This window comes from Podarcis bocagei, assembly GCF_964188305.1.
Source record: "Podarcis bocagei genome assembly, chromosome: 17".
In the NCBI taxonomy this organism is placed as follows: Eukaryota; Metazoa; Chordata; class Lepidosauria; order Squamata; family Lacertidae; genus Podarcis; species Podarcis bocagei.
The window spans coordinates 12894401-12920013 of record NC_138143.1 but is presented as its reverse complement, the minus strand read 5'-3'; the positions used below and the strand labels follow the sequence as shown (position 1 = coordinate 12920013).

At 40.3% G+C, this 25613-nt stretch overlaps 1 protein-coding gene across 2 annotated transcripts in view; it reads right to left on the bottom strand.

Annotated features, from left to right (window-relative positions):
* Positions 1–1130: 1130 nt before the first annotated feature.
* The window catches only part of TRPC4 (transient receptor potential cation channel subfamily C member 4), a 61114-nt gene continuing 36631 nt past the window's right edge, over positions 1131–25613 (bottom strand). The window contains exons 4-11 of one of the 2 annotated variants that reach the window (XM_081176263.1): positions 16491–16827; positions 12721–12860; positions 10592–10905; positions 9063–9258; positions 7311–7505; positions 5334–5375; positions 4147–4236; positions 1131–3266 (exon numbers count right to left, since the gene is read on the bottom strand). In XM_081176263.1, coding sequence (XP_081032389.1) covers positions 2571–3266; positions 4147–4236; positions 5334–5375; positions 7311–7505; positions 9063–9258; positions 10592–10905; positions 12721–12860; positions 16491–16827 — 2010 coding nt within the window. In that variant the 3' untranslated portion in view covers positions 1131–2570. The remainder of the gene's footprint in view (positions 3267–4146; positions 4237–5333; positions 5376–7310; positions 7506–9062; positions 9259–10591; positions 10906–12720; positions 12861–16490; positions 16828–25613) is intronic. The other variant, XM_081176264.1, reaches the window with a different exon arrangement.

The following is a 25613-nucleotide window of genomic DNA, read 5'->3' as shown; positions in this document are numbered from 1 at the left end:
TGAGAGGCGAGGTTACAGGGAACCAGGCAGAGGGCCTTCTCAGTAGTGGAACACCCTCCCACAACTACCTGCCCTGTTTAGGGAAGTTTTTAATGTTTGATGTTTTATTGTGTTTTTAATATTCTGTTGGGAGCAGCCCAGAGTGGCTAGGGAAACCCAGCCACATGGGTGGAAAGAAAGAAAGAAAGAAAGAAAGAAAGAAAGAAAGAAAGAAAGAAAGAAAGAAAGAAAGAAAGAAAGAAAGAAAGAAAATTAGGTTTTGTTCTGAACAATTATCCATATAACACACACACACACTCCGCCCTGGGATGTCCGCCACTGAAGAGACACAATATCCTATTTGGGCATATCAGAGGCTGGCAAGTGACACAGATTGGGAATCTCTTCTTGTTCAAGAGAGATCAGAACTATGGAGAGATAAACTTCAGTGCTCCCATTCTAAAAACAATTTAGATTATATGGGATTGTATTTCCGGATGTCTGGTGGAAGAGAAGTGCCTCCTCAGTATTTTTGAGCTGAGACCTAATGCCCTGTTACCAACCACTAACATGAGAAAATCAGATCATTGTGTGTTGCTATGGCAATCCCAGGCACAGAAAGCACAGTCATTTGCTACGCTGCCAATGAGGAAGACCTTCCTTCATCTAAGAGAGGGAGTCTGCAACAGCAGCACAGAGCATCGTGCTACATGTGGTGTGGGCCTGGTAGCAGGTTAATCATAACATTCAGCATAGAAGGTGCTGCCTCAGGTGTAGTGCGGACCAGAACTACATGAACAGATTTCAGGAAGGGTTGCCAGATCAGGAGTCTAAACCTAGGGGCAGCCCCTGGTAATGTCATAGGAGTCGGCCCCCAGTGATGTCATAGGATGGGCTCTCATGATGTCATTAAGTATGATGCATTAAGTGTTAACCACAATGTCTAACCAATGAGAAACTCATAGAATGGTATAATTTTAAAGTTGGAAGGAAACTCTACAACTCTGCAAGGGAACTTTTGCTTTCAGTTGTCTATGCTCTCTGCCTTACCACAGCCATGCTTTATCACATGGTCAATTTACTGGAACAGATGTTCAGATATGAATGTAGTGTATATTAGTCTTTTTATAACATAAAACACCAGTCGTTGATGAGAAAGAAACAGACTGTTTAATTTCAAAAATTATTTTGGCTGACAGTAAAACACTTGTTTATGAAAATACTCTCAGATTAATAATATTGTACATTTAAAAGCCAACGGGTGGCATTCAACTTAGTTTTAGTCAGAGTATACCTACTGAAATTAATGGGGATAACACAGTCATGTTCACTAACTTCAATATGTCTACTCTAAGTAAAACTTAGTTGAATACCAGCCATCGTATTTATTGTGCAAAGAGTCAGAAAGGAGGCCACCAACATCTCGGAAAGGAGACTGATTCTGTTCAGATTTGTCTTTAGAAGATTTTGAATGATTGTCATAATTTGATAGCACATCAATTAGATTATTCTGAAGCACTCTTGTGTTGCTAGTGAAATACACTGGGATTATGAATGCAGAAGTGAAAAGAGACTTCTCGAAAGAGTACGGCTCACAGATTAATCTAAGCTTGAGTGTGTGTGGAGAGTCAGAACTGCTTCCAGGTTATCATTCAGAGACATTTTATAAAATATGCTCCCCACCCCCAACCCAGACCATTGAGGGGTATGTGTGTGGCTTGGAGAGGCTAAGGATGGATTAACCCATTTTCCATCAAAATGCATGTGCAAAGTTGCTTTGATATGGGCATCTTCCACTAAAGAAGTCTTAGTATTTTATTTTGCTGCAGGGTTATAGCTGAAGTTTTCAAATTTAAAAATTTGGTTGCAACATTTTTTAGGCATGGAAATGGTGGTCGCTAATAGGGTATACATAAATAACAAATTTACGCTATTTTACATAAATAGCAAAATGATTACTAGTAAATTATAGGCACTAACAATTTCAATAAATTATTTCACTGTTTAAAATTTAATTTATAAATAAGATTTCTAACTAGTTAAATAATTTTGGGTAAAGCCAGCTAAATCATATTCAGAGCAGACCCACCAAAATCAATTTATTTAAGTTGTCCGTTGCTTTCAATGGGTCAGAGTAGATATCCGACATTAATCATAGAGTAATATTGGCTATCACCCTTTGACAGAAAGCACTGACAATTCTCTCTCGTCCATTTTTAGGAATCCTAAAAAAAGGTTCATAAAGGCTCGCACCTTTGTTAAGCTACATTTATTTGCATAGAAAAATATTTACCATAGGCAATTAACTATCACAGGAGAGAAATGGCATTTATTTCAAATTGAAAAAGATAGCTAAAAAGTATCTGTGGGTTATTGCAACAGTACAAGAATACAAGATGCTCCCATTTAATAAAAAATGTAAAAGAAGCTGTGAAAGCTAAAGCAGGCTACAAAACAGAAGGCTCCTCCATTTCCTCTTCTTCACTGAGCTATGTTACAGCTATGTTGCCTCTGAATGCTTTGATTCTTTATTTTCTGATTTAAGCATCGCCACCACCAAGTGTGTTTCTATAGGCTTCTGCCTCCGCTCATCACAATCTTGTTGTCAGGTAATTGTCCTGAACAATTGTTTCTTGTTTCACAACAGAGTCACTACTACTGAAGTCCTGCTCATTGTCCGGAGAATCCTTTGGTGTGGGCAAATTAGCCTTCTTCATTTCAGAAGCAGCAACTTTCTCATCCACCTTTGAGTCCAGTGCCTCATTTCTGGCCTGATTATGAGTGCCTGCGGTACAGCTTTCGCTGAGATCCCGAATGTTGAGTTCACAGTTCACAACCAATGCTTTCACTCCCATTTCAGGAGTTTTCTCACATTCGTCTGCTTGTTGGCGGGAAACTTCTTCAGAAATCGAGTAAATGCTGGTCCTTTGCTCAGCACTTTTGGATTGTCTATGAAAGAACCCAAACTTCTTCACGTCACTCACAAAATTCACTTTCCTCTGCTTTTCCTTGGAGGAAGCTCTTGTCATCATGGCTGACCCATTGCTGTGGCTGTGGGCTTCAGAGGCTCTTGCCACTGCTTTGGGGTGAATCATTGAAGTTATGTCAAAAAGGCTAAGGTTTCTCTTCTTAATTTTCTCGTCTCCTCCATTTTCATTTCCTTCATCAGATTCCGGCAAAGAGGACTCTTCTCTGCTGACTTTTGAGGACTGTAAGTTAGACAGCTTGTTTCCTTTTAACAAACCCAGGACTTCAAAGCGGAAACTGGAAATATCTTGCTTTAACTCCTAAAACATTAGAAGAAAAATGCTATGCTTAACATGAAAGGAATTGTAAATAAATAAATAGCCACCCTTCATCCGATGATCTCAGGGCAGTTCACAAGATAAATGCTGAAATATCATTAAATTGCTATTTTAATATGTATCTTGCTATTTACGAGTAGCATAAATGTTTTCGGCTGCTAAGAATTGACTATAGGGATGTCAGAAAGAGAGATAGAAGGAAGTCTAAGCTCACTTTGAGCAAATAATATAAGCTGTGAATATGTGTATTGAATTAAATGAAATATGGGAAAATTTAATTAAAAATATGTTGAAAAAAGAGAGAGAGAATTGAAACTTGGGTTTGGGGATGCAGTGTGGGTTTTGGAGGGGGAAGGGGGAAATAAATAAAAGTTCACTTGAGGCCATTTATAGTATTCCAAGTTCTCCCCCACTTAGTGAATTGTTTCACGCAAGGTGAATACAGTCTGCCTATGGAAAGGTGCAAGAGACGTCATAAAGTTTAGCTCTCATGATTTTTTCACAAACCCTTCCCTGCTATGTTATGAGATCATTAAGTGGCAGTGTGTGGATTCCTGTCATGTTTTCCTCACAAGGCATCCAGATTTCATGGGCTGGCTATGCTTCTACATCTTGGTTTACTTCTACATCCAGTAAACCCTACAGACTCTCTGTGTTTCTATTTTTAATGTTTCATATTTGATATTAGACACTGTATGTGAAAATTGTTGCATTACAATGTATTTCACGTACGTTTTTGTGTGTAAATGCACTCAACTTTCAGTGGCAAATATCTTAGATTATTTCCCACCACCACTACCACGTGAAGCTCTTTAATGTTTTGATTCATTGTTATTAAGGTGTCCAACATAAGAACAGTCACCTTAAAATTCTCTTCGGTCAACCCCTCTTCAGTTTTAGCATCTCTTATCATTGCAGCCACGTATCTCTTAACCAGATTTCTCATGACCTCCTGGAAGATAAGAACAGTCCAATTTTGACATCACTTCTAACTGTGCTGCTTGACATTTGATGAATCAGAAATTTCATCACCTTTTGCTTTAAATTATGCCATTACAAAAAAGGACTAAAAAAATCATTATATGTAGAGTAATTGCCAGCTGGTCACTTTTCTGGGAAACAGATTCTGCCACACAGGAGTTGTAGGGATCCAAGGGAACCTGCCTTCATTTTGACCCTTGTTTATAGAAAAATTAAATTTGTGCAGGTGCCATGTTTTGAACTGAGCTGAAGGGCCACAACAGCCCTTAGCTTTGGCCCCTGACTTGCTCTAGCACAAGTTGAGACATCGGCAAAAATGTCATTAATTCTCACAGTGAATGGCACTGCTCACTCCCATTTACTTGTGATCTGACAAGTGCCAGTCATTGCGATGCATAAGGGAGGCAATGTTACATAGACACAGTTGATCTTCACACTTTACTTGTGTTAACAGTTGGGAGAAAGCAATTGAAGTAAATACATTTGAAAGTAGCTTGAATTAGCCCAAAGGTGGATGCTGTCCATTACTTTCAATGAGATGATCATCTGGTTGTACAACCAGATATTCAAGCAAGTGGGGATGCCTTCCTGGCTTTCAATGAGATGTGCACCTGCATATACAGTGGTACCTTGGTTCTCAAACTTAATCCATTCTGGGAGTCCGTTTGATTCCTGAAATGGTTCGAAAACCAAGGTACAGCTTCCGATTGGCTGCAGGAGCTCCCTGCACTGAATCAGAAGCCGCGTTGGATGTTTGGCTTCCAAAAAACGTTCGCAAACCAGAACATTTACTTCTGGGTTTGTGGCATTCAGGAGCCAAGCCATTTGAGTACCAAGATACCACTGTATATTCATTTGCAAATTCCCCAGGCACTAAGGTTTGCAGCTGCAACTGGAAGCATTTATTCTTGGACAGCTTTGGGCAGAAGATAAGCTCGAATAATTGTATCCAACAATGGAATGGCAATATCTATGTTGGAAACTAAATCAGTATCCTATCTTGAGTGACATCCTGAGCAAAATGCTCAATTCCTTCTGGCAAAAAAAGTAAAAGATGAGATTGGTTACCTGATACTGATTATGCCTTCTCAAATTATCAGCTGCACGCCTCTGAAAATAAAGAACATAAATTAGCTGGAATGATATTTGAAAAGCAATTATGTCTGAATAGCAGAAATGTCCACCATGCCCAAAATCATCCACAAAAGGTCTGCCTCAAAATTAGGCTTAATTTGATGCAAACCTTTTGTTAAAAAGATAATATCCAAGGAAGAATATGAATAGTGTTACATCTTAATGTGAAGTCCATGTCAATTTTACAGGAAAGACCCATTCACAAGAGCTCCCAAATTAAACCTTTTACTTCAAGGAAAGTAATACTTGGCTAAGAGTGATGGCCAAAGAAGAAGAGAAGAAGAAGATTGATTGCTTAAGACAGCTGCAAAATGATGAGTAGAAGTGAACATGGATCAACTTCAGTGTCCAGGAAAGGCATTAGGATTTTGAAAACAGAGGCCACATTCAGACTACAGTGGTACCTCGGGTTAAGTACTTAATTCGTTCCGGAGGTCCGTACTTAACCTGAAACTGTTCTTAACCTGAAGCACCACTTTAGCTAATGGGGCCTCCTGCTGCTGCCGCGCCACCGGAGTACGATTTCTGTTCTCATCCTGAAGCAAAGTTCTTAACCTGAAGCACTATTTCTGGGTTAGTGGAGTCTGTAACCTGAAGCATATGTAACCTGAAGCGTATGTAACCCGAGGTACCACTGTACTTCTTGGATCTAGCCCTGGCTCATGGAAACTGGACAGTGTAGGCAGAGCAGATATGAGGCAGTCAATAAAGAGAAACTTTGACTGAAAATTGTGTGTGTGTGTGTGTGTGTGTGTGTGTGTGTGTGTGTGTTAGGGGTGACATAAGACCTTATGGAGAATGTGTATATAATCTGCCCATGAAGAAGGAATTGTGTTCATTTCCTGGTCAATATACATAAACCAGCATGCATGTATCAATTGCATTTTGTACATTCTCCAGTCAGTATGCATAGCCTCCAAGAAACATGCTCATGTCTTTTTTAATCTATCTCTTGTTCAGAAGCGTGAAATCTGTGCCCCCCTGCCCTCTGCTTCTGGCCCACTGCCTAATCTTACATGGCTTACAACATGCCTTCCCTGTGACCAGCCAAGCATTGGAAAGAGGGGGTAGGTCTGCAGAAATTTATTCTGTTGGGGATTGTGCAGAATGGCCAGAGAGTGCACAAAATGCAGTTGGAGAGATTTAGTTTTTCCCCAAAGGCCTATTGGGGTGGGGGGGGTGGGGTTACATTTATTGACCAGGAAAGGTGCACAATTCTCTCTTCATGGGCAGATTCTTCAGGAGGTCTAGTGAATGAGCACAATGGCCAGTTCTTATGCATATTAACTGCTCATCTAACATTGCACCTAACATATACATTTAGGAAAAATATCCTTTGTAATGAGGAAAAGAAAGCGGCAAAATAGTGACTTGGGAGACGCATGACTACAGTTGTGGTGTGTGTGTGTGTGTGTGTGTGTGTGTGCAATTCCACACTCTATATGGCAGTTAACTTGGGCTGACTATTGAATGTCCAATCCTGACTCCCCGATGTGTGTATTAATATGATACACATGCACAAACATTACTAATTCAGCAGTCTTTTTACATGATAGTAAGTCGGGAGTTCCCATCCATAGCTTTTTGGTAATGAAAACCATCATTGGGGATTGTTTGGGGAAAAGTGATTTTAAGATGTCAAAGTTACGGTATGTCTTTCCAAATTCATAACACCTGACTCATTATTTTGGTGGTGATGGGCAACACCGATCAGTTCTGATTTCCCTTAACCAGAAAAGGGAAGGGGTGGATATTTTCATTTTGTGCTTGTCTCCCAACAGTGGTATGAGATAGATGGAAAATAGTAGTGCCCAGGATAGCTTTTGCCCAACATGCTGGTGTCTAATATCTATGATAACACCTAAACATAAAGAAAGGCAGGTGGTGAGGAAAACGGCAATTTTTGCTTACCCCAATTGTTCCAAAACTTTCAGGTTTCTTTCTGATTTTTTTCCTGAACACTTGTCTCCACAGCCATCTGATCAGGTACCAGAGAGATTTGGGACTTGGTATGACATTAAATGGAGTAGGCAGAGTCCCTCCTTCTTCGAAGTAACTCATCCAAAGTTTTGTTCGAGCAAATTTCCATTCAATGTCTGCATGATCCTGAATACAGGAAATATGGAAACATATTTTCATTTCTTATTGGAGAGAGTTGAAATTCTCCCTCTCTACCTGTTTTTACACAGGTGCTGAAAACCTTTTTAGTCCATCAGGTATGTTACAGGTAAGGGTTTTTACCGTATTTTTCACCTTATAGGACGCACTTTTTCCCCTCCAAAAATGAAGGGGAAATGTGGGTGCGTCCTATGGGGCGAATACAGGCTTTCGCTGAAGCCTGGAGAGCGAGAGGTTCTCGCTCTCCAGGCTTCAGGAGGCTCTGCGCGACCCTCCGGAGCCCGGCGCCAAGCCGCGCCAGGCTCCGGAGGGTTGCGCAGAGCTGCCTGCATTCTGAAACCTTGGGCGCGCTGAAGAGCACGCCCGGGCTTCACACAGCTGTCCGCAAGCCTGGGGAGACCGGCATGGCTGTTCTGGGGGCTGTGGTTGGGGGAAGCTTGGGCTTCCCCCGCGCCAGCCCCGTGCCTGGGGGGGAAATAATTTTTTTTCTTTATTCCCCCCCCCCAAAAAAACTAGGTGCGTCCTATAGGGTGGTGCATCCTATGGGGCGGAAAATACGGTATGTTGTCTCCTTTGCTTTTAAAGCAAAAGTTTGAGTTATTTTTATTCTCGAAATTGGACCCAATTTGGATCACGGCTGTGTTACAATGGGAAAGGAACCTCCTCAAGTTGTTACTCTATACCAAATTAGAATCCCCTGTAGCTTTTTTAGGGGAAGCACAATTACGTGGGGAGATCAAATCATGGATTTTCCACATAACTTTTACTTTGGTTCTAGGAAAGGGAGAAATAGATATAGATCTTGGAGGCAGAGAATATCTTTTTCAAAACCTGATCTGTAAAGCTACTTGAGAAGCCTTTTCTGCTGAAGAGGAGGATGGAAAATAATAAATAAACAAGGACAAGAAAGAAGTAGGACAAAAGTAGGTGTGTTCAATGTACAATAAGTAAAGCAAAAAGAATGGTATGGGGAAGAATGAAGGGAAAAAGGAAAGAACAAATGAAGGAAAACAGAAATGAGAATAATGGGAAGAAGATAGAAAGACCCAGACAGATTTGGTCTTCTCAGTACAAGGAAAAATTAAAAGTATTAATGTTAGTTGATGAAACTGAGAAGTATCTAGAAGAGAATCAAATGTATATAAGAGAATATAGGTCTAATAAGATGGCTGGCTAGGAACAGAAAGTCAGTAACACTTTGGCATAATTTGGCAAAACTAGAAATCTCAACTTTCTTGCTTAGAAAAGTAGGTTCTTTATATGTCTGCCAATGTTGAATACTGATTGAAGTATGAGATGCTGGGTGCTAAATACCAAATGGTATGCAAAGCCAGGCTTATTTAATTTTGCACCTGGTGAAAAATTATTCCTGCTAGAATGCTCAGGTAGCTGATTTCTGCTTCTTTGGAGGCTAGAGCACATTCTAGGGAACCTAATTTTGTAAGCATACATAAGCACAGGATTATTGTTCTCAAACAGCTGGAATTTTGGTCAACTGACAGATATGGCTTTCAAAGTGAACAAGAATCAAACCAAGGAACTGACAGCAATGAGCTGATAGGAATTGTTCATCATAGCTATCAACATGTTGAGAAGGACGACCAGAGAGATGACATTGTAGGTCCCAAACATGGTGGCCCCAACAAACTCAGTGAATTCATGTCGTGCGTCTACATTGGTCACATAAAGGTTGATGAGCCCAAACACGGACCAAAACAGTGACTGGAGAGTTTCAAACAAACTGCAAAAAAAGAAAGAAAGAAAAGGAAAAGTCTTAAAGAAAACAGAAGCATCTCATTTGTTGTAAATACTACATCATCACCCCAAACTTTAATTAAAACCTTTAAACTTAAAACAGCAAATGAGACATTTAAATGCAATTAAGTTATAGCCCAGTTTTAGGCTGTGATCACTGGGATTCGAGCATTGATTAGCACATGGGGAAATCAGGTCCTCTTGCAAAACCTCAATGGATCATAAAGGGATTTTGGATAACAGGGAAATAGCAAAGAGGGAGGGTGGGGCAGGCTATCTATCGACCCTGGCATGGCATCCTAAGGGCACATTGGTACCAGCAGAAACAGTGCAGCTATATAGGACTTGGTGGCTTTTACATGGCACTAGATTAGGTATTGAAATGCAAATTGGGGCTTGCAGTTCAGTACTGCAATTAGGGTGAAACTAGATGTTACAAATAAACAGTGAGCTGCCGCTGAAAAACATCACCCCCAACTGAAGTCCCCCCCCTCCGTACTTATATATGTGCTGACATCATCATGCTTTGTATCTCCCCAGCTACTGCAGCCAATTATGCTGCCTACATGCAGGAAAACGCACAGGATGAGAATGCATCTGTACACGATGTAAGTTTTGCTGCATGTTACAGAGAGGAATAACTTGAAACAATGCTGCCACTTTGGGTGGCAGCTCCTTTTCATCATAACGTCTAGATCTCCTATTACATTTCCTCAGTCAAATTTTTGGTACTGATTCTTTCACATCTGGGTTTTTTTTTAGCAGCATTAAAGGTATGAGTCATAAGAATATAAGCAAAGCCTGCTGGTTCTAGAAAGTGTACTTATGGCCCCTTCTGTTTTCCACCAATGAAATGAAGAGTAGTTAAGCAGCAGCAATTATAGGAATGGAAAACGTGTTATGTTTCCTCTGCAACCTCATTGTGCCCAAAGGAAGCCTAATTCATCATCTGTACAAGCTATCATAACATTTTAAAACATCCTTCCCCAACTCTGTGCTCTCCACGTGTTTCTAACTACAACCCCCATCATCCCTGACCACTGATCATATTGGTCTCTCCAGCAGAGAATTAGCCACCAGACAGTTTTGACGTAGTCTAGCTCACATTATTATTGTTGTCAAACAATAGGTTTTGGTCAATGTTATGACCAAACCTTTAAGTATCAGTTTGTTGCCTTGTATGTTGTGCATTTAAATTCTTTCCTTAAAATGAAACCAGTTTGCCGCCCTAGACAACTCTTTAGCAACAAATCAACATGGAGCACTGTGCAATACAAAAAGAATACTATGAATCATTTAAGTAGGAAATGCTAACTTACGTTGAAAATGCATTATTTTGATTTTCACACCGAATCCCTTTACAGCGATTGGCATCATTTGTTTCATAATAGAAATATAGCTGGTTAAGTCCATTTGCAAAAGCTAGCAGCACAAGACAGTAGATGAAAAGAAACTTTAAAATGTCCAGTAACATTCTTCCAAGAGAGATCTGCAATGGTCCCAGATGAGAATTTGCAGTGAATAATGAGATCAGGCGCAGAGAACTAAAGATGTTTGCAATAGCAAACAGTGCCTCAGCCACCAGTGTTGGGTGCCACATATCCCAGCTCTGTCTTGGGAGCAGCCCACTGTACTGAAAACAATAGAGTTATGCAAAATTAGCAAGGTCTTTCCCCAACAATACAAAAACCATTATGTTCTGCAATCACTTTTTTCATTTCAGCAAGACCATACTCTTCCAAGACAGACCCTCAATGAGTAATTGTTAGATGTGACTCCTTTCATTTGCTGCTTCACAATCCTTTTGAGAATACAGTGGTACCTTGGTTCTCAAACGCCTTGGTACTCAAACAACTTGGAACCCAAACACTGCAAACCCAGAAGTGTGTGTTCCGGTTTGCAAACTCTTTTTGGAAGCCGAACTTGCTCCATTTTGAGTGTTACGCTTCCGATTTGAGTGCCACACTTCCGTTTTGAGTGTTACACTGAGGTCTGTCAGTTTTTGCTATTTATTTTGCATTTTTGTTTCTGTGGCTTTTTGTTTTGTTTTTGTGACTGTGTGGAACCCAGTTCAGCTACTGATTGACTGATTGTGTGACTGCAGTACATTGTTTCTTGCTTTCATTTTATGGATCAATGGTCTCATTGGATAGTAAAATTCATGTTAAATTGCTGCTTTAGGGGCTGTTTTTAAAAGTCTGGAATGGATTAATCCATTTTGCAATACTTTCTATGGGAAAGTGCACCTTGGTTTTGGAATGGACTTCTGGAACAGGTTAAGTTTGAGAACCAAGGTACCACTGTAATAATAATAATAATAATAATAATAATAATAATAATAATAATAATAAAATGTGTACCCTGTCCATCTGACTGGGTTGCCCCAGCCACTGTGGGTGGCTTCCAACACATTTAAAAACAATATTTTGTGAGGTACCCTATATTCTGAACAGATGAACAGTCCTTCCCCTGTAACTGTGACCAGACTACTCCCCTGGAAATTCCCCACAGATAGTTATTCTATGTTTTGTTTCTGAATATACACCTTCCAGAATATACACCTTCTTCACAAAAGCTAACTGGCCAGAACTGGGTAGATATTTTGACATGTCACACTCTACAGTCATTGAGAAAGAGAGAGCAGTCTCTAAATAAATTTCTAAATCATCACCTACACTATGCTGCAAAATTGAAGTTAAAACATCACAAATCTCTTGCAATGATGGCAGTCCTGTGTTCAGGACACTCATTATCTGTGCTATCCAACAAAGTCTGTATAATCCATGTTCCAAAGTTAATTGTCTTTTATGACCACTGGATGGTGACCCCACTGGGAACAGTAATCCAGTCAGAGAAAAATGGTAGCAGAATGGGCATTTTCCACAATGAGCCAAAACTTTTGTTTAGGATTATCTCTTATCCCAAGGGACGCAGGTGGCGCTGTGGGTTAAACCACTGAGCCTAGGACTTGCCGATCAGAAGGTCAGCGGTTCGAATCCCCGCAATGGGGTGAGCTCCCGTTGATCGGTCCTTGCTCCTGCCAACCTAGCAGTTCAAAAGCATGTCAAAGTGCAAGTAGATAAATAGGTACCTCTCCGGCAGGAAGGTAAACGGCATTTCCGCGCGCTGCTCTGGTTTGCCAGAAGCGGCTTAGTCATGCTGGCCACATGACCCGGAAGCTGTATGCCGGCTCCCTCGGCCAATAAAGCGAGATGAGCGCCACAACCCCAGAGTCGGCCACGACTGGACCTAATGGTCAGGGGTCCCTTTACCTTTATCTCTTATCCCCAAGTTACTGATTACTGAATTGGCAGTTATTAATCAACAAAGAAAGAAAGGCAATATAAAGAGAACAGATCTTGAAAAAGGGAAAACAACAATAAAATCACATTCAAAGTAAATGTCAAGTATACAGTATATTCACAATATGAATAGATGTCTTGATTACCTTTGAAAATGCAACAATTTTTAAAGATATTGTTGCCAGGTACAATGAGTTCATTACAAAATCCATCAGGTTCCACCAGTCATGAATATAATCCTGCAGGCCACCATCCCACATTTGTTTAATTTCACCCCAGATAAACCCTGCAAATATAGAAAGCAGTGATATAAGTTAGTTGTATGAATTGCTTAAGCTGTTGTGTTTATTTACTTAAAATGAAATAAAAGCACAAGACATTTTAAGCATGCTCAGCTACAACCATAATAGCCATTACAATCTATTAGTCACATATATTGTTATTTTTCATTTGTGATTCACGTTTCATATATATATATATATATATATATATATATATATATATATATATGGCATAACCAATGGGAAATTTTCCAGTGCAGTCCCACAGAAGAGAACAGGAGCTGCAGCAACAATGGTTACTATTCTGCTCACCATGTACTTTGGTTCCACTGACTGTAGCCTAAAGGCAATGGGGAGAACTACTCTGTGAATTCAGGTTCAAATTTATAACTGCTTTTCAGACTTTGATTTTTGACCTTTAAACAACACTTCCTGAAATTTAGCACCAGTGGTCACCTGCTGTTTAAATGGCACTTCAGAGGAACTGCATGTGATGAAAAACTCAGTCACCTAAAGTGAAATTTATTGTTGGGAAATAATTGTTTTATTACTATTCACAGCAACGAAACCACCTTTTTGTTTTCCATAGCACTCATAACTGATTTAAGACACTCATTCTGGGAAACAGCTAATAGGAAACACTTATCAGATGTTATGCATACAGGCAGCTTTGCTTGACCAAATCAGGATATATTTCAAGCAGCTAATAAATTTCAGTGTGGCTGATATACCTTGGAAAATAATAGTTCTAAGGAGAGAATGTAAAGCGCCTTTTAGGGTGTAATCCAGTACTCAACATCCTTCAGTTGAGGGGCTAAAGGATTTGGTGACAACCATGGTAGATGCCACTCCAAAAATACAGGTGAAATGGCCAAAACAGAGCAGACATAGGTGAGATGTGGGTGGCACAGGAGAGTAAAATACTTGGATCAAATCCTATACCCTTAGAATTTTACAACAGCCACAGACCTGCTGCAAATAACTTTTCTCCCATTGTATTTTTTTTAAAGACTAGGCAACTTCCTGTGCCATCATAAGAGTGTAGGATGTGAACTCAGCATCCAGTTACAGCATATTGCTGCCATATATAATTCCTCAAAAGAGATACCATAACTCAAGATGACAGGGTGAACACAACATGGGATTTGGTTATATATTTTTGTGCACATTTAGGAGTTCTCAAGAAGGAGCCATTAAATTCCAGCTTTTTTTCCATCACATTCACACATTCCCAAAACATTTCTAATGGTCTTTTTGATCATCATGAATAGCAGTAACTGGAATCATTGCAGCTAGGGCCAAAATAATAATGCCAAATGTATTCAGCAAAAGGACTTGGAAGTTAAGCACATGCTTAAATCTCTTCTGTTGATTGAAATCAGTGGGTGAAAAAGAACATATGAGATGGTAAGCAGCTTGGAGGAGATTCTGATCAGAAAAAGGCCAGGAGTAAAGAGAGGTCAGCACTTCCTTCCATGTAACTACTTTGTTGAAAACGGCAACCGACTGGGGCTGATTTTAGTTGTTGTTTTTTATTTCTAAAGAGAAACTTGCCAAGACCTTATTAATGTGCACTTGCACGAAAACACAGAGTTTGACAGTCTATCTTTTGCTCTACTGGTAATCCTCTCTCTCCCCTTCATCTCCGGTAATCTAGCAAAACCAATAAACATTAACCTATATTGTCTCAATACTAAGGTCAGTGACACAAGCAATTATTTTAGGGGAATGTCGCAAGATGTTTAGTGGTATTTACAAAGAAGAATGGTAGCCTCTTTACAGGAAACAAACATTTTGAAACTGCTTTTAGAATAAAGTCAAACTGTTCAAGATCTGACAAGAATCCCAGGAGCATAATGACAGGAATGATTAATATATTAGAGGCTGCATTCCTGCTCACTCCAGTCACAGGTTTCTTCACATAAACCCACTAGAGCTTCTGCCTCCTACCCCAGGCAACTGCTAAGCTCACTTTTCACCTTACCAACTCCATTTCTGCAACCACTTCTCCAACTGCCCTACAGCCCTGCTCTGGACCTGTTTTTCACCTTTGCCCCCATGTCTGTGACTCCCCTTGCATCTTCCTCCTACCTTGCAACTACTAAACATCCTTATCATCTTCCACCCAGCTAAGAAGTCACCATCACCTCCCATATTTCAGACACTTCCATGTTCCTGCTTTCATCTTTAACCCCATTCCCATGCCTTCTACTCCCTCGTTTTGTGCAACCCCCTTTGCACCCCACATTTTCACCTCCACTCGCTTCCCCTCTACCTTCCTCATTCTTAAATCACCCCCATTTCCATGCCATCTCCTCTCTCCTATTGCACAGCCCAATTTGCACACGTACACCATGCTGATATACGTTTGTTGCTTTCAGATGACTATAATCCTAACAGCAAGCACGGCAGCTTGTTCTGTTAAGAGAATACTAAGTTCAGTTGATTGATGTTTATTTATGGGTGTTTGTTTGTTAATAAACGCATGATTGTGGGAAGCTACGATGGAATATTTGATGGCTTCACATACTTTGCAGTGTCAGTTCTAGGAGTGATGTAGCTGAGGGGGCCGAGAATCACCCCCTTGGGGGAATCTCTAGTGCCTTGCCTTGAAATGCCCTGTTTTGGGGCTCTCCACTTGCTTCTGCTGGTAGCTTACTGAGATAGGGGCCCCGCCCCACATCGGTGGCACTCCTATCCATCATCAAAAGCCAGAAGAGGGGTCTGTACTATAGTCTACCTTTCTACTGATCAACATCAGGTGTTAGGATTGCAGCCTTAGTGTTCATTGCCTGATGTGTATGTGCACTGATGTGTATGTGTATGTGTACCCTGATGTGTATGTGCACTAGGCACAAAATGCAACTGACTAAGGAAAAAATAGAGGGAACATAAAGATGTATCAAAACAGGGACAATTAGGTGTCCCAGAAAGCTGCCTGAAAACAGGGACTGTCCCTAATAAATTAGAGCACATGCAGTAACAGTCTCAAGAAACCGGCCCAAAATGCAATGTCAAAAAATCAGACTTTGCCACAGATCAGTCAGTTATTGGCTCTTCAGTGGAAGGATATGAGTTATGGGTGCAGATTCTTATTTATATGGATTGTTTTTTATTAAAACTGAAGAACTTCCATTAAAATGGTGGAAGAAGCCCAGACTTTTGTTATACAATTTACTGCTGGCAATGAAGCATAATGATCTATTTTGTGTTTTCCCTACTGGAATGGTGGAACTTTGTTTCTGATTCCCCCTCTCCCCATATGTTTTTTTTTTTTTTTTTTAAAGCTACATCATTTCCCATTTTTAAAATCTAGAGGAAAAATGCTAGTTTAGCCTATTTGTCCAAGTGGAGAAAAGCATCTGGATCTGACTGCCCACCATTCAACATATTAATTTGAAAGTAATTTTAATTCTGAAATGAAATTAAAGTTGAAATGCCTTTCCTTAAAAATTCCTTAATCTTAAATGGAATTTTCTGTTATTGACCTAGATGGGTTGCGGATAGATTTATGAACTAGTTTATAATAGAATCATAGAATAAACTACAATGCCCTGCTGTATATGCTAGGCAATGCTAGACAATTATGGAAGAGTTATGCAAGTCAACTGAATTTTCTTTACTAATACATTTACCCAGGACCCACGGTAATATCATCCATTCGACGATGGTTGGTGGAGGTCCCTGCATGTTCAGATCTGACCTGTCAATGTGCTGAGAGGCAAGCAGCAGAAGGAACAAGAAAGTCAAGTAGGATGCAGTATGGCAGATAAATTTGATGAATGGCTTCCTGATGAACAGACCCAGTGGGCTCTTGGGAGCTATCAGGTAGCAGATAGAGAAGACGGGGAAAAGAAATCCAATGATGACGCAAGTCAACATCTTCACAGCCCAGTGGCGCCTCCTCCAGCCAGGGAACTCATCATACCAGCGAGAGGCAAGCAGTTGTTGGCAGTTTGGCTGGGCAACAAACTAAAGAAAAAGAAAAAGAACAGTCAAATCTCTCCCACCTACTACATCATTACCTGTACATTGTACCATGGCAAAGGAATTTCAGCAGGTACCGAGATGTTTTGCCTGCCTGCCTAACGGAAATTGTCTGTATGCCAATCTAAAATGGGCTCCCTTTATGACCAAATATTAAAGGTACAAGAATCTTGTCATCCATTAACTCCAGTCATATTAATGCATTTTCTTCTTCTTCTTATCTCAGTGGTACAGCCATGGAAAAACCCACCTGGAGGAAATGTTCTCTTCCGTGTAACTTTTACTGGAACCCTCTCAAGCACTGGACTTATCAACACTACTCAGCTGTCATTAGATCAACTTTCAAATTCAAATAAAAATTAAAAGAACACAAAAGTCCTAGTTGCTATGCAATTCATCTTGGGACTTAGAACACCAAATGTTCTGAACCTGCTGTGTGCGTCCATCAATAGGGCCCTGGAACTGAATCCAAAGTGGCTTAATTCGTGCAGATTTGGGTTTAGCCCAGAACTGCATACATGCACTTTTTAAGAACAAATGTTCTGTAATGGTATTAAGTTTGCCACTGTTTTATCAACCCTGACACTACATCCAATGCAGAGAAATTAGGCAGGTGGAATTTCCCCTTTACATCAAACCAGCAAATGTTTCATCTTTATCATTTTTAGCTGCTAGTAAAGACACAGCAGCAGCAACTCTAAATGGAATATGCACTTACTGCACAAATACCTGCAATTTCCTCTGCAACATACAATAGCAGCCGCTGATAAAAAAGCAGCAGAGAAACCATAGTTAGTGTCTTTTGTCCTGCCTAATCCCTGCCCCCACTTCAAAGACATAGAACAGGCATATCCACAATTAGTATATAATGTGAACACAACAGGAATCATGAAGGTTATGACTAGCCACAGCTGAAAAGAGAACATTAGACTAGATGGACCACCATTTCTGATGTTCAGGAGTGCTGATGCTGCGAAAGCACGAGGAAACTCTAATATTGTGACTAGCTTAAAGTGCTTCTCTTGAGGATATAAAGGACAATCTATTTCCAGTTTGTGTCACTTTTACACTAATTAACAACAACAACAAAAGTATGAAAATTTGAATTTAAATACATATTTTAAAATGTCTTTTCTTTATTTTTAATTTCAAAAAATAAGGGTTTTGATGCCTTCTAAGTCAAGAATTATGTTGCAATAGTCAGAAAAATTGATTTGCATATTAGTTTGGAAGGGGCGAATCAGGCCAGCTCATACTGGAATTTGTAAAAATTAAATCCAAAAATCTCTAGATTCTCTTTAGAAGATAATCATAGGAACACAGGAATCATAGGAACATGGGCAACTGCCTTATAGTGAGTCAAACCACTGGTCCGTTTAGCTCAGTTCTTCATTGTCTACGTGGGCAGCAACATTCCAGCATTTCAGGCAGAGAATATCTCCCAGAGTTTAGGGCAGGGGACAGCAAACTTTTTTCAGCAGGGGACTGGTCCACTGTCCCTCAGACCTTGTGGGCGGGGGGCGGACTCTATATTTTTTGGGGGGGGGGGTGAATGAACGAATTCCTATGCCCCACAAATAACCCAGAGATGCATTTTAAATAAAAGGACACTTTCTACTCATGTAAAAACACGCTGATTCCCGGACCATCCGTGGGCCAGATTTAGAAGGCGATTGGGCTGGATCTGGCCTTAGTTTGCCTACCCATGGTTTAGGACAATGAAGCAAGCCCAGAGAAGGCTTGAATGGAAGTGGAAGGAAACGCCAAACAAAGGAACCAAATGCTAGTAAGTGCTCATTTTCATGTTGATTTGGTAGCGTTGAAAGCAGTGGAGAAAGCATATTTTTCTGCTTTCATTGCATCTCCACTATTCCATCCATCTGCCTCTCTCCACATGAACCCTGCATTCATCATCTGAGGCCCTTCTCTGGGTGCCCCTCTGAAGGGAGGTTGGGAGAGCGATGACGTGATAACAGGCCTTTTTCAGTAGTGGTTCCCCATTGTGGAATGCTCAGCTGGCAACACCATTGCGTTTTTAGCTGCCAGGCAAAACCATTTTTATTCTCCCAGGCCTTTGGCCCTAAAGGATAATTTGGTATGTCTGCGGCACCTTTTTGTGCTAATCGTTTTAGTGTGGTGGGTTGGATCAGTCGCAGTAGCATGTTATTTCTATTCTTACTTTTTAAGTCACTTTGAGACACTCTAGTGAAGAAGTGCCAAATAACTGTAATAAATAAATAAATGGCAGCTCCAGTCATTGCACACAGTCAAAGCATGTCCAACAGAAGGAAACCATTAGCGTAATACTTAAGGCACTTTTCAGACTATTAAAACATGATGGATGGTTGAATTTAATTTAATCTACCGGATACTAATGTATTTTTAGAAACTCAATTATCTCTTCTAATTAAACATGTCAGTTGGTAGTTATTTAAATCCTACCAATTTATAATACATGCTTCAATGTGCTAGAATATAAAATATATAGAAAGCACGGAGTAGGTCCCAGAATGCAATTACCTTACCCCTAAGAGTTTTATCAGCATGGAATTATCATGGAATTATCATCCATACAATTGTTATTGGGTAACAATAAAATAAAATAAGTAAATAAACTAGATTTTTTGGGCAAATCTGAAACCCCTACCTTATGCTTGAGGGGTTTATTTTCTTTTCATGCTGATAGGAATAAGAGAAACTGAGACTCCAAAGTGTTGCAGGACAATAGCAGACGTTGTGATGGTGCTTATCTGAACACATGGTTTAAATATCTATTTGGGCATATGGATTGCTTATATTAATCTGTATATTTAAATAAGAATTGATGGAATATTATTATTGTGGCTGGGGAAACCCAGCCGGATGGGCGGAGTAAAAATAATAAATTATTTTAAAAAATAAATATGATGTCAGTTGAAAAGGCTGTTATCTCGCCTACCTTTTTTCTTTTTGTATTTGCAAATAAACAGATCTATTTAAAAAGAAGTAAAAAATAATGATTTATGCAAAGTACTGTTTTCACTGCCCTGGAGTGTGGAGGGCTGGAAACCCTGGTTGTGTGTGTCTTGTCTTTACATGTGTTTATTTGTGAGAATGCATGTTTGAGAATGTGCGTTTGTGAGAGAGGCAGAGTGTGCCTTCATGCTTGGTGACTGTGTGCATTGTGTATGTGTGGTGAATATGCATATATGTGGTATGTGGTGTGTGTGTGTGTGTGTGTGTGTGTGTGTGTGAGAGAGAGAGAGAGAGAGAGAGAGAGAGAGAGAGAGAGAGAGAGTTCACACACATACAAAATTAGCCATTCTCAGTGCTGGCATGTGGCCCTTAAGGAGGTGGGCCGACCATCAAAAAGACCCTCAAACCAAAAAATGTTTAGCCACTCCTGCTCTACAGTATGAACCTGGCTGATTTTGGAGATCATCTGGGGAGGCCTTCTGATTATCTTGCTGATAACCGAGGCTTGATTTGTGAGAACATGTGATAGCACCTCCTCTCTTGCTGTACTTAGGCTCGGAATGCCATAAAGCAAGGAGATCTAATTCCCTCTCTTCTTGATGTCCTCCTTTTTATTTACGGACATGGTTTGTTTGTTTTTTACTTACAAACTTTATACTGAAACATTTAAAAACAAATTACCAAACACAAACCATTGTCTTTCAGCACAGATACATGTACAGATATTAAGTCTTGTATATAGTCATCCACGTGACATCTAAACTTGTAAAATCGTGTAAATTAGAGTATACTTCAATCTAAAGCATTAAGATAATTTATCTACTGGCTGCTGCGACTGAGACCAAAGGGAGGTTACTGTAATAATAATAATAATAATAATAATAATAATAATAATAATAATAATAATAAATTTTATTTATATCCCGCCCTCCCCAGCCGAAGCCGGGCTCAGGGCGGCTAACAACAATCAAATAATCAAACAGTAAAATAGTTACACAATCTAAAAATATTTCATTATAAAAATTAATTAAATCAAATTGAAGGCAACCAATTAAGCAAAATTCTGTGCAGGTTGCCAGAGGAGGGAGTCAGGCTGGGCCCTGACCAAAGGCCTGGCGGAACAACTGTACTGTTAATAAACAATAATACATTGAAAATCAACCTCTTATCACTCTCCAAAGGTGAGTTAAGTGTTCCATATGTGCTATATTACACACATATCGGGTCCACGTTTCTGTGGTGGGAGGGGGTGTTTATTACAATTGGAAGCAAATATTTGCCTCTTTATGTTTAACATTTGGGTTGATATCATTTCCCATTGACAGCAGGGCTAACATGGGATCGCGTACAAGATGTTGCCCTATAATGGTGGATGATTGTGGGGGGGAAATGGGTGCAGAAATCTTTAAGAGACACTTCCCCCACATGTAGAGAAATGTGCCTTTAAGCTTATATCCTCTCCAGCATAAAGGTGAGAGAGTACCGTATTTTTCTGTCTATAAGACACCCCCACGTATAAAACATCCCCTATTTTGAAGGACCCAGATTTAAGAAAATGGGGGGGAGACATTATCCGTGTATAAGATGCCCCCTAATTTTTGACATTATTTTTTAGGGAAACAACCTGGTCTTATACAAGGAAAAATGTGGTACAGTGGTGCCCCGCAAGACGAATGCCTCGCAAGACGGAAAACCCGCTAGACGAAAGGGTTTTCCGTTTTTGAGCTGCTTCGCAAGACGATTTTCCCTATGGGCTTGCTGTGCAAGACGAAAACGTCTTGCGAGTGTTCCGATTTGTTTTCGCTTCCCCCCCCTTTTTTCTAAGCCGCTAAGCCGCTAATAGCCTTTTAGCCGCTAATCCGCTAAGCCTTTAATAGCCGCTAAACCGCTAATAGCGCTAATCTGCTAAGCCGCTAATAGGGTTGCTTCGCAAGACAAAGAAACCACTAGACGAAGAGACTCGCGGAACGGATTAATTTCGTCTTGCGAGGCACCACTGTAGTTAACTTCTTAAAAAGCATAAGGGCATCCAGGGGCAACTTATAATGACTTCCTACAGTTTAGCCAAAATGGTATGCAGTGTTGGTTTAGATCATATAGAATCCCACTTGTGTTCATCAATTTGTTGGCCTAAATCTCCTTTCCACAACTCTTTTAAGATTCTGCCCATTGCCCATTTGTAGGTTCAATAGTGTCTTATAAAGCAGAGAAGATTAATCTTTAAGCTCCATATTAGATCGAATTCCCAAAGCGTCAAACATTACTTTATTTATTAGGATCTCATGCATATCTATGACTAATTTTTTTTTCTTGTATTTTTGAATGTTTCAGTTCTTTTACTGAATATTGTTAATTGTGGTGTTATCCTGTTGTAAATGATCCGGAGTACCTGACATTGAGGCAGAAAAGTAAAACAGAAGGCCTTTAGATTAAATAAATAGTATATGAAGATGCTGGGGAATATTGTACTCTGATTTTGAGTTTGATGTGACCAAGATACTGATAATTCTAGCTCTCATTTCCATGGTATTCCAGGGAGACTGATGAGATTAGAGCTGTATAAAAATAGAGTTTGTGGTCAGAAATGACTGGGTAGGGGCAAGCAAACTGGAGTTCTGTACAGAACGGGCAGATGTTTAAGACTATGCATTCGCCTCAGATAATGTGGCTTAGATGAAAATACTTGCCCTGGAGATATTCCGAATACCTCAGAATGCAGGGTGGCTGTGATCCAAGGAAATCCAAGAAACAGGCCAAGGCTTCAGAATTGCTTGTTTTCTAGTATGATACGTTTTTGTAATCTCCCCAAAAGTCTCCATAAATGGAAACCATCAGGCAGTCAGGAGGGGAAAAGCAGAGGATGTGAGTGTAGGTCTGTGATTAATAGCTCTAGTTTCCAATCAGGGAATGTCTTTACTTGGGGTCTCATTTACCGTAATTTCCAGTCACATTGCTAGTTCTGCTTTGCCTCATGAGTCATGCCCACATCCAACTCTGTCCTAATTAGATCTGCACTATCTGTGTCATTAATGCAAATGAGTAGTGTGTGTGTGTGTGTGTGCGCGCGCGCACGGCGTGCTTTTGTACATGGTCCAGAACTGTAGTTTATAAATATAAACAACAAATTCAAAAATAAGCTGGGGACGTCTATCTGAAAGGCCTGGTTTAAGAATCACAATTCATTCTTAAACCATCTCTTGCTGAAATTAATTTAGGTACTGAATCAGGCCAAAGGAGGTGGGAATGAGGCTGACCAGTTAACTTGCCTCAGTGTTTTCTGCTTTTATATAATGTAATACATACTTAAAGATTCTACTTCTGATGTTCGAGCAAAACTAGGACCCTGGTTTGAACAAATTAACACATGACCCTTATGTAATATTTTTTAAAAACTCCAACTTGTCATCATGTTCCGCAGTACTCGCGTTCAGTAGGGGGCCACACCAACTGCGGCATTAGGTATGGCCGGCTGTCCCAGGTGAGCTGTTTAATGGAGGGGAGGTACTGTGAAGCCCTACCCCCTCCATTAAACGTGGAGAGGTGGGACTCAAGAGGGAAAAGGAAGGGCTTGGAGCAAACTCTGGGGGGATAGGGGGTGGCTGGAGGCACTGGATGAAGAGGAGTGCGGGGGGAGCACACCGCCCCTGGCAGTGTGATCCCAGTGGGATGCTATTGAGGCTGCCCCCTGCCTGCACTGGGCGCCACATCCCCAGGACAGGCGCCGCCCCCCCCGCCCCCACCTGTTTTCTGCCCCCCGGTGCCAGAGCATGAAGCTCCGCCACTGACTGGAGGGTGGAGGAAGGGGTGGGGAAGGGTAAAGGAGTAGGTGATGGTGGCAAGCAGAGCGGCAGCACCTAGTTACAGTGGTACCTTGGGTTACAGACGCTTCAGGTTACATACGCTACAGGTTACAGACTCCAGTATCCCTGAAATAGTACCTCGGGTTAAGAACTTTGCTTCAGGATGAGAACAGAAATCTCACAGCGGCAGAGCAGTGGCAGCAGGAGGCCCCATTAGCTAAAGTGGTACCTCAGATTAAGAACCGTTTCAGGTTAATAACGGACCTCCAGAACAAATTAAGTTCTTAACCCGAGGTACCACTGTATTAATATTTTGTCAAATAACTTCCACCTCTAATCGCATTTTTAGCTTGGCTTAGTGTCAAATTCTGAGTAACTCAGCCATGCATAGGCTTCTGGCAAATGATAAAGAATGTGCTAATGCAGTCCTTGAGGTTAGCTATTTACAAGTATCTCCTGCTTTGCTGAATCCATTTCTCTGGTAATTAAATATTATATCTCCTACACAGAATTATTTTCTCTTTAGGCTTTTGTTGAATAAAAAGAACATTGATCCACATTTCCAGCAAGTCAGCATTAAATTCACCACTGTTAGCAGTGGGAAGGCCATTTAGACTCTGCTCAAGTTGCACAGATGCATGCCTGCTCTAGAAAGATGTGGATGGCAAGTGGATATTTCTTATGCACCTTTGGCTATGTGTTTTCCCAGTTCCTTGGGGTAAAGTCTGCAAGCTGCATAGAGCTCCCTCAATAATTGAGAAGCAGCTTGGCATGGGCAAGGCATTTCCAAGACCACAATGCAGCCAGCCTTCTAAAAAGGAAAAATAAAAGTTTAAAATAGAGAGGGGTAGGCAGGCAGCATTTGTGCTTATTTTATGCATTTTATATCTCTCACTATTTTCTCTCTCTAAGCCATAAACTATAAAATTGCATGAAATAACAAAAAGTTCAGCAATCAAATAAACTTATAATGAAAAAGTTGACCACAATCCTGGAAAAAGGTGGAAAACAAAACAACAAAAGCAACATTGATATATTACATTGAGTTTATTTGCTTATGTATTCAAATACGAAAGTACAGTATGAACTGTTTTGCATAGTTTAAGTATAATAAGATGGTTGTAATGGATAAAAGAACGAATGCTTGAAGCAATTATTCATGAAGAAGTTCGTCTTTTTTTGGTGTCTGTGCTGAAATTTGTAACTTGTATAGCTATGAAATGATACAACAAAAAGTAATTTGTGCACAATAGAAAGTAAAAGGTAAGGTAAAGGACCCCTGGGCGGTTAAGTCCATATAGGTGAACATGTATGCATACTGCAACTGATCCTTCTTATCAGGGCTCCCATAAGAAGTCTCCCAGTTGCTCAGGGCCTGGAGTAGCTAGCACAGTCAATCTTATTGCCACTGTGCTCTTTCAATTGAACAGAACATTGCCCTGGGATCAACAGGGCTTGATGTTCCACCACTCTTCTAAAGTGGACTTGTGATCCAATCTGGATACACTTTAGTCAGAACGGGTGAGTCCATTTTGGAATCCAAGTTCTGCAGATCCCTCTTCCACAATTTCCCATCTCTATGCAAGTGGGGGGAGGGGATTAATGGATTGTCTTTGTTTTTGTTATGTATTTTGTTTTGTTTTTAATCTCATATTTTTATGTTGTGATCTGCCCTGAGATCCATGGATGAAGGGCAGTATACAAATTTAATAAATGAAATAAAATTCCAGCCCACTACCACGTAAGAACTGGATTTAAATGCCTTCCAAACAAGTTGTTACAAACTTGGCAACCACTAGAAATGAGGAGTTCAGCTCAGTCTTCTCCCCAGGAACTGTTTCTTAACTGTTGCCCTCAATGACAGCTTTTCCTCAATTTGCATCTTGATTCTGCTCCTTAAATGGGAGACCTTTGTATTTATGGGGTTGCTGGATAATCCACATCAGTTGCACTCTAGGATGAAAACTCAATCCTTTGCTGTAAATGCAATATAAAATTTCTGGATTTTTATTAGCA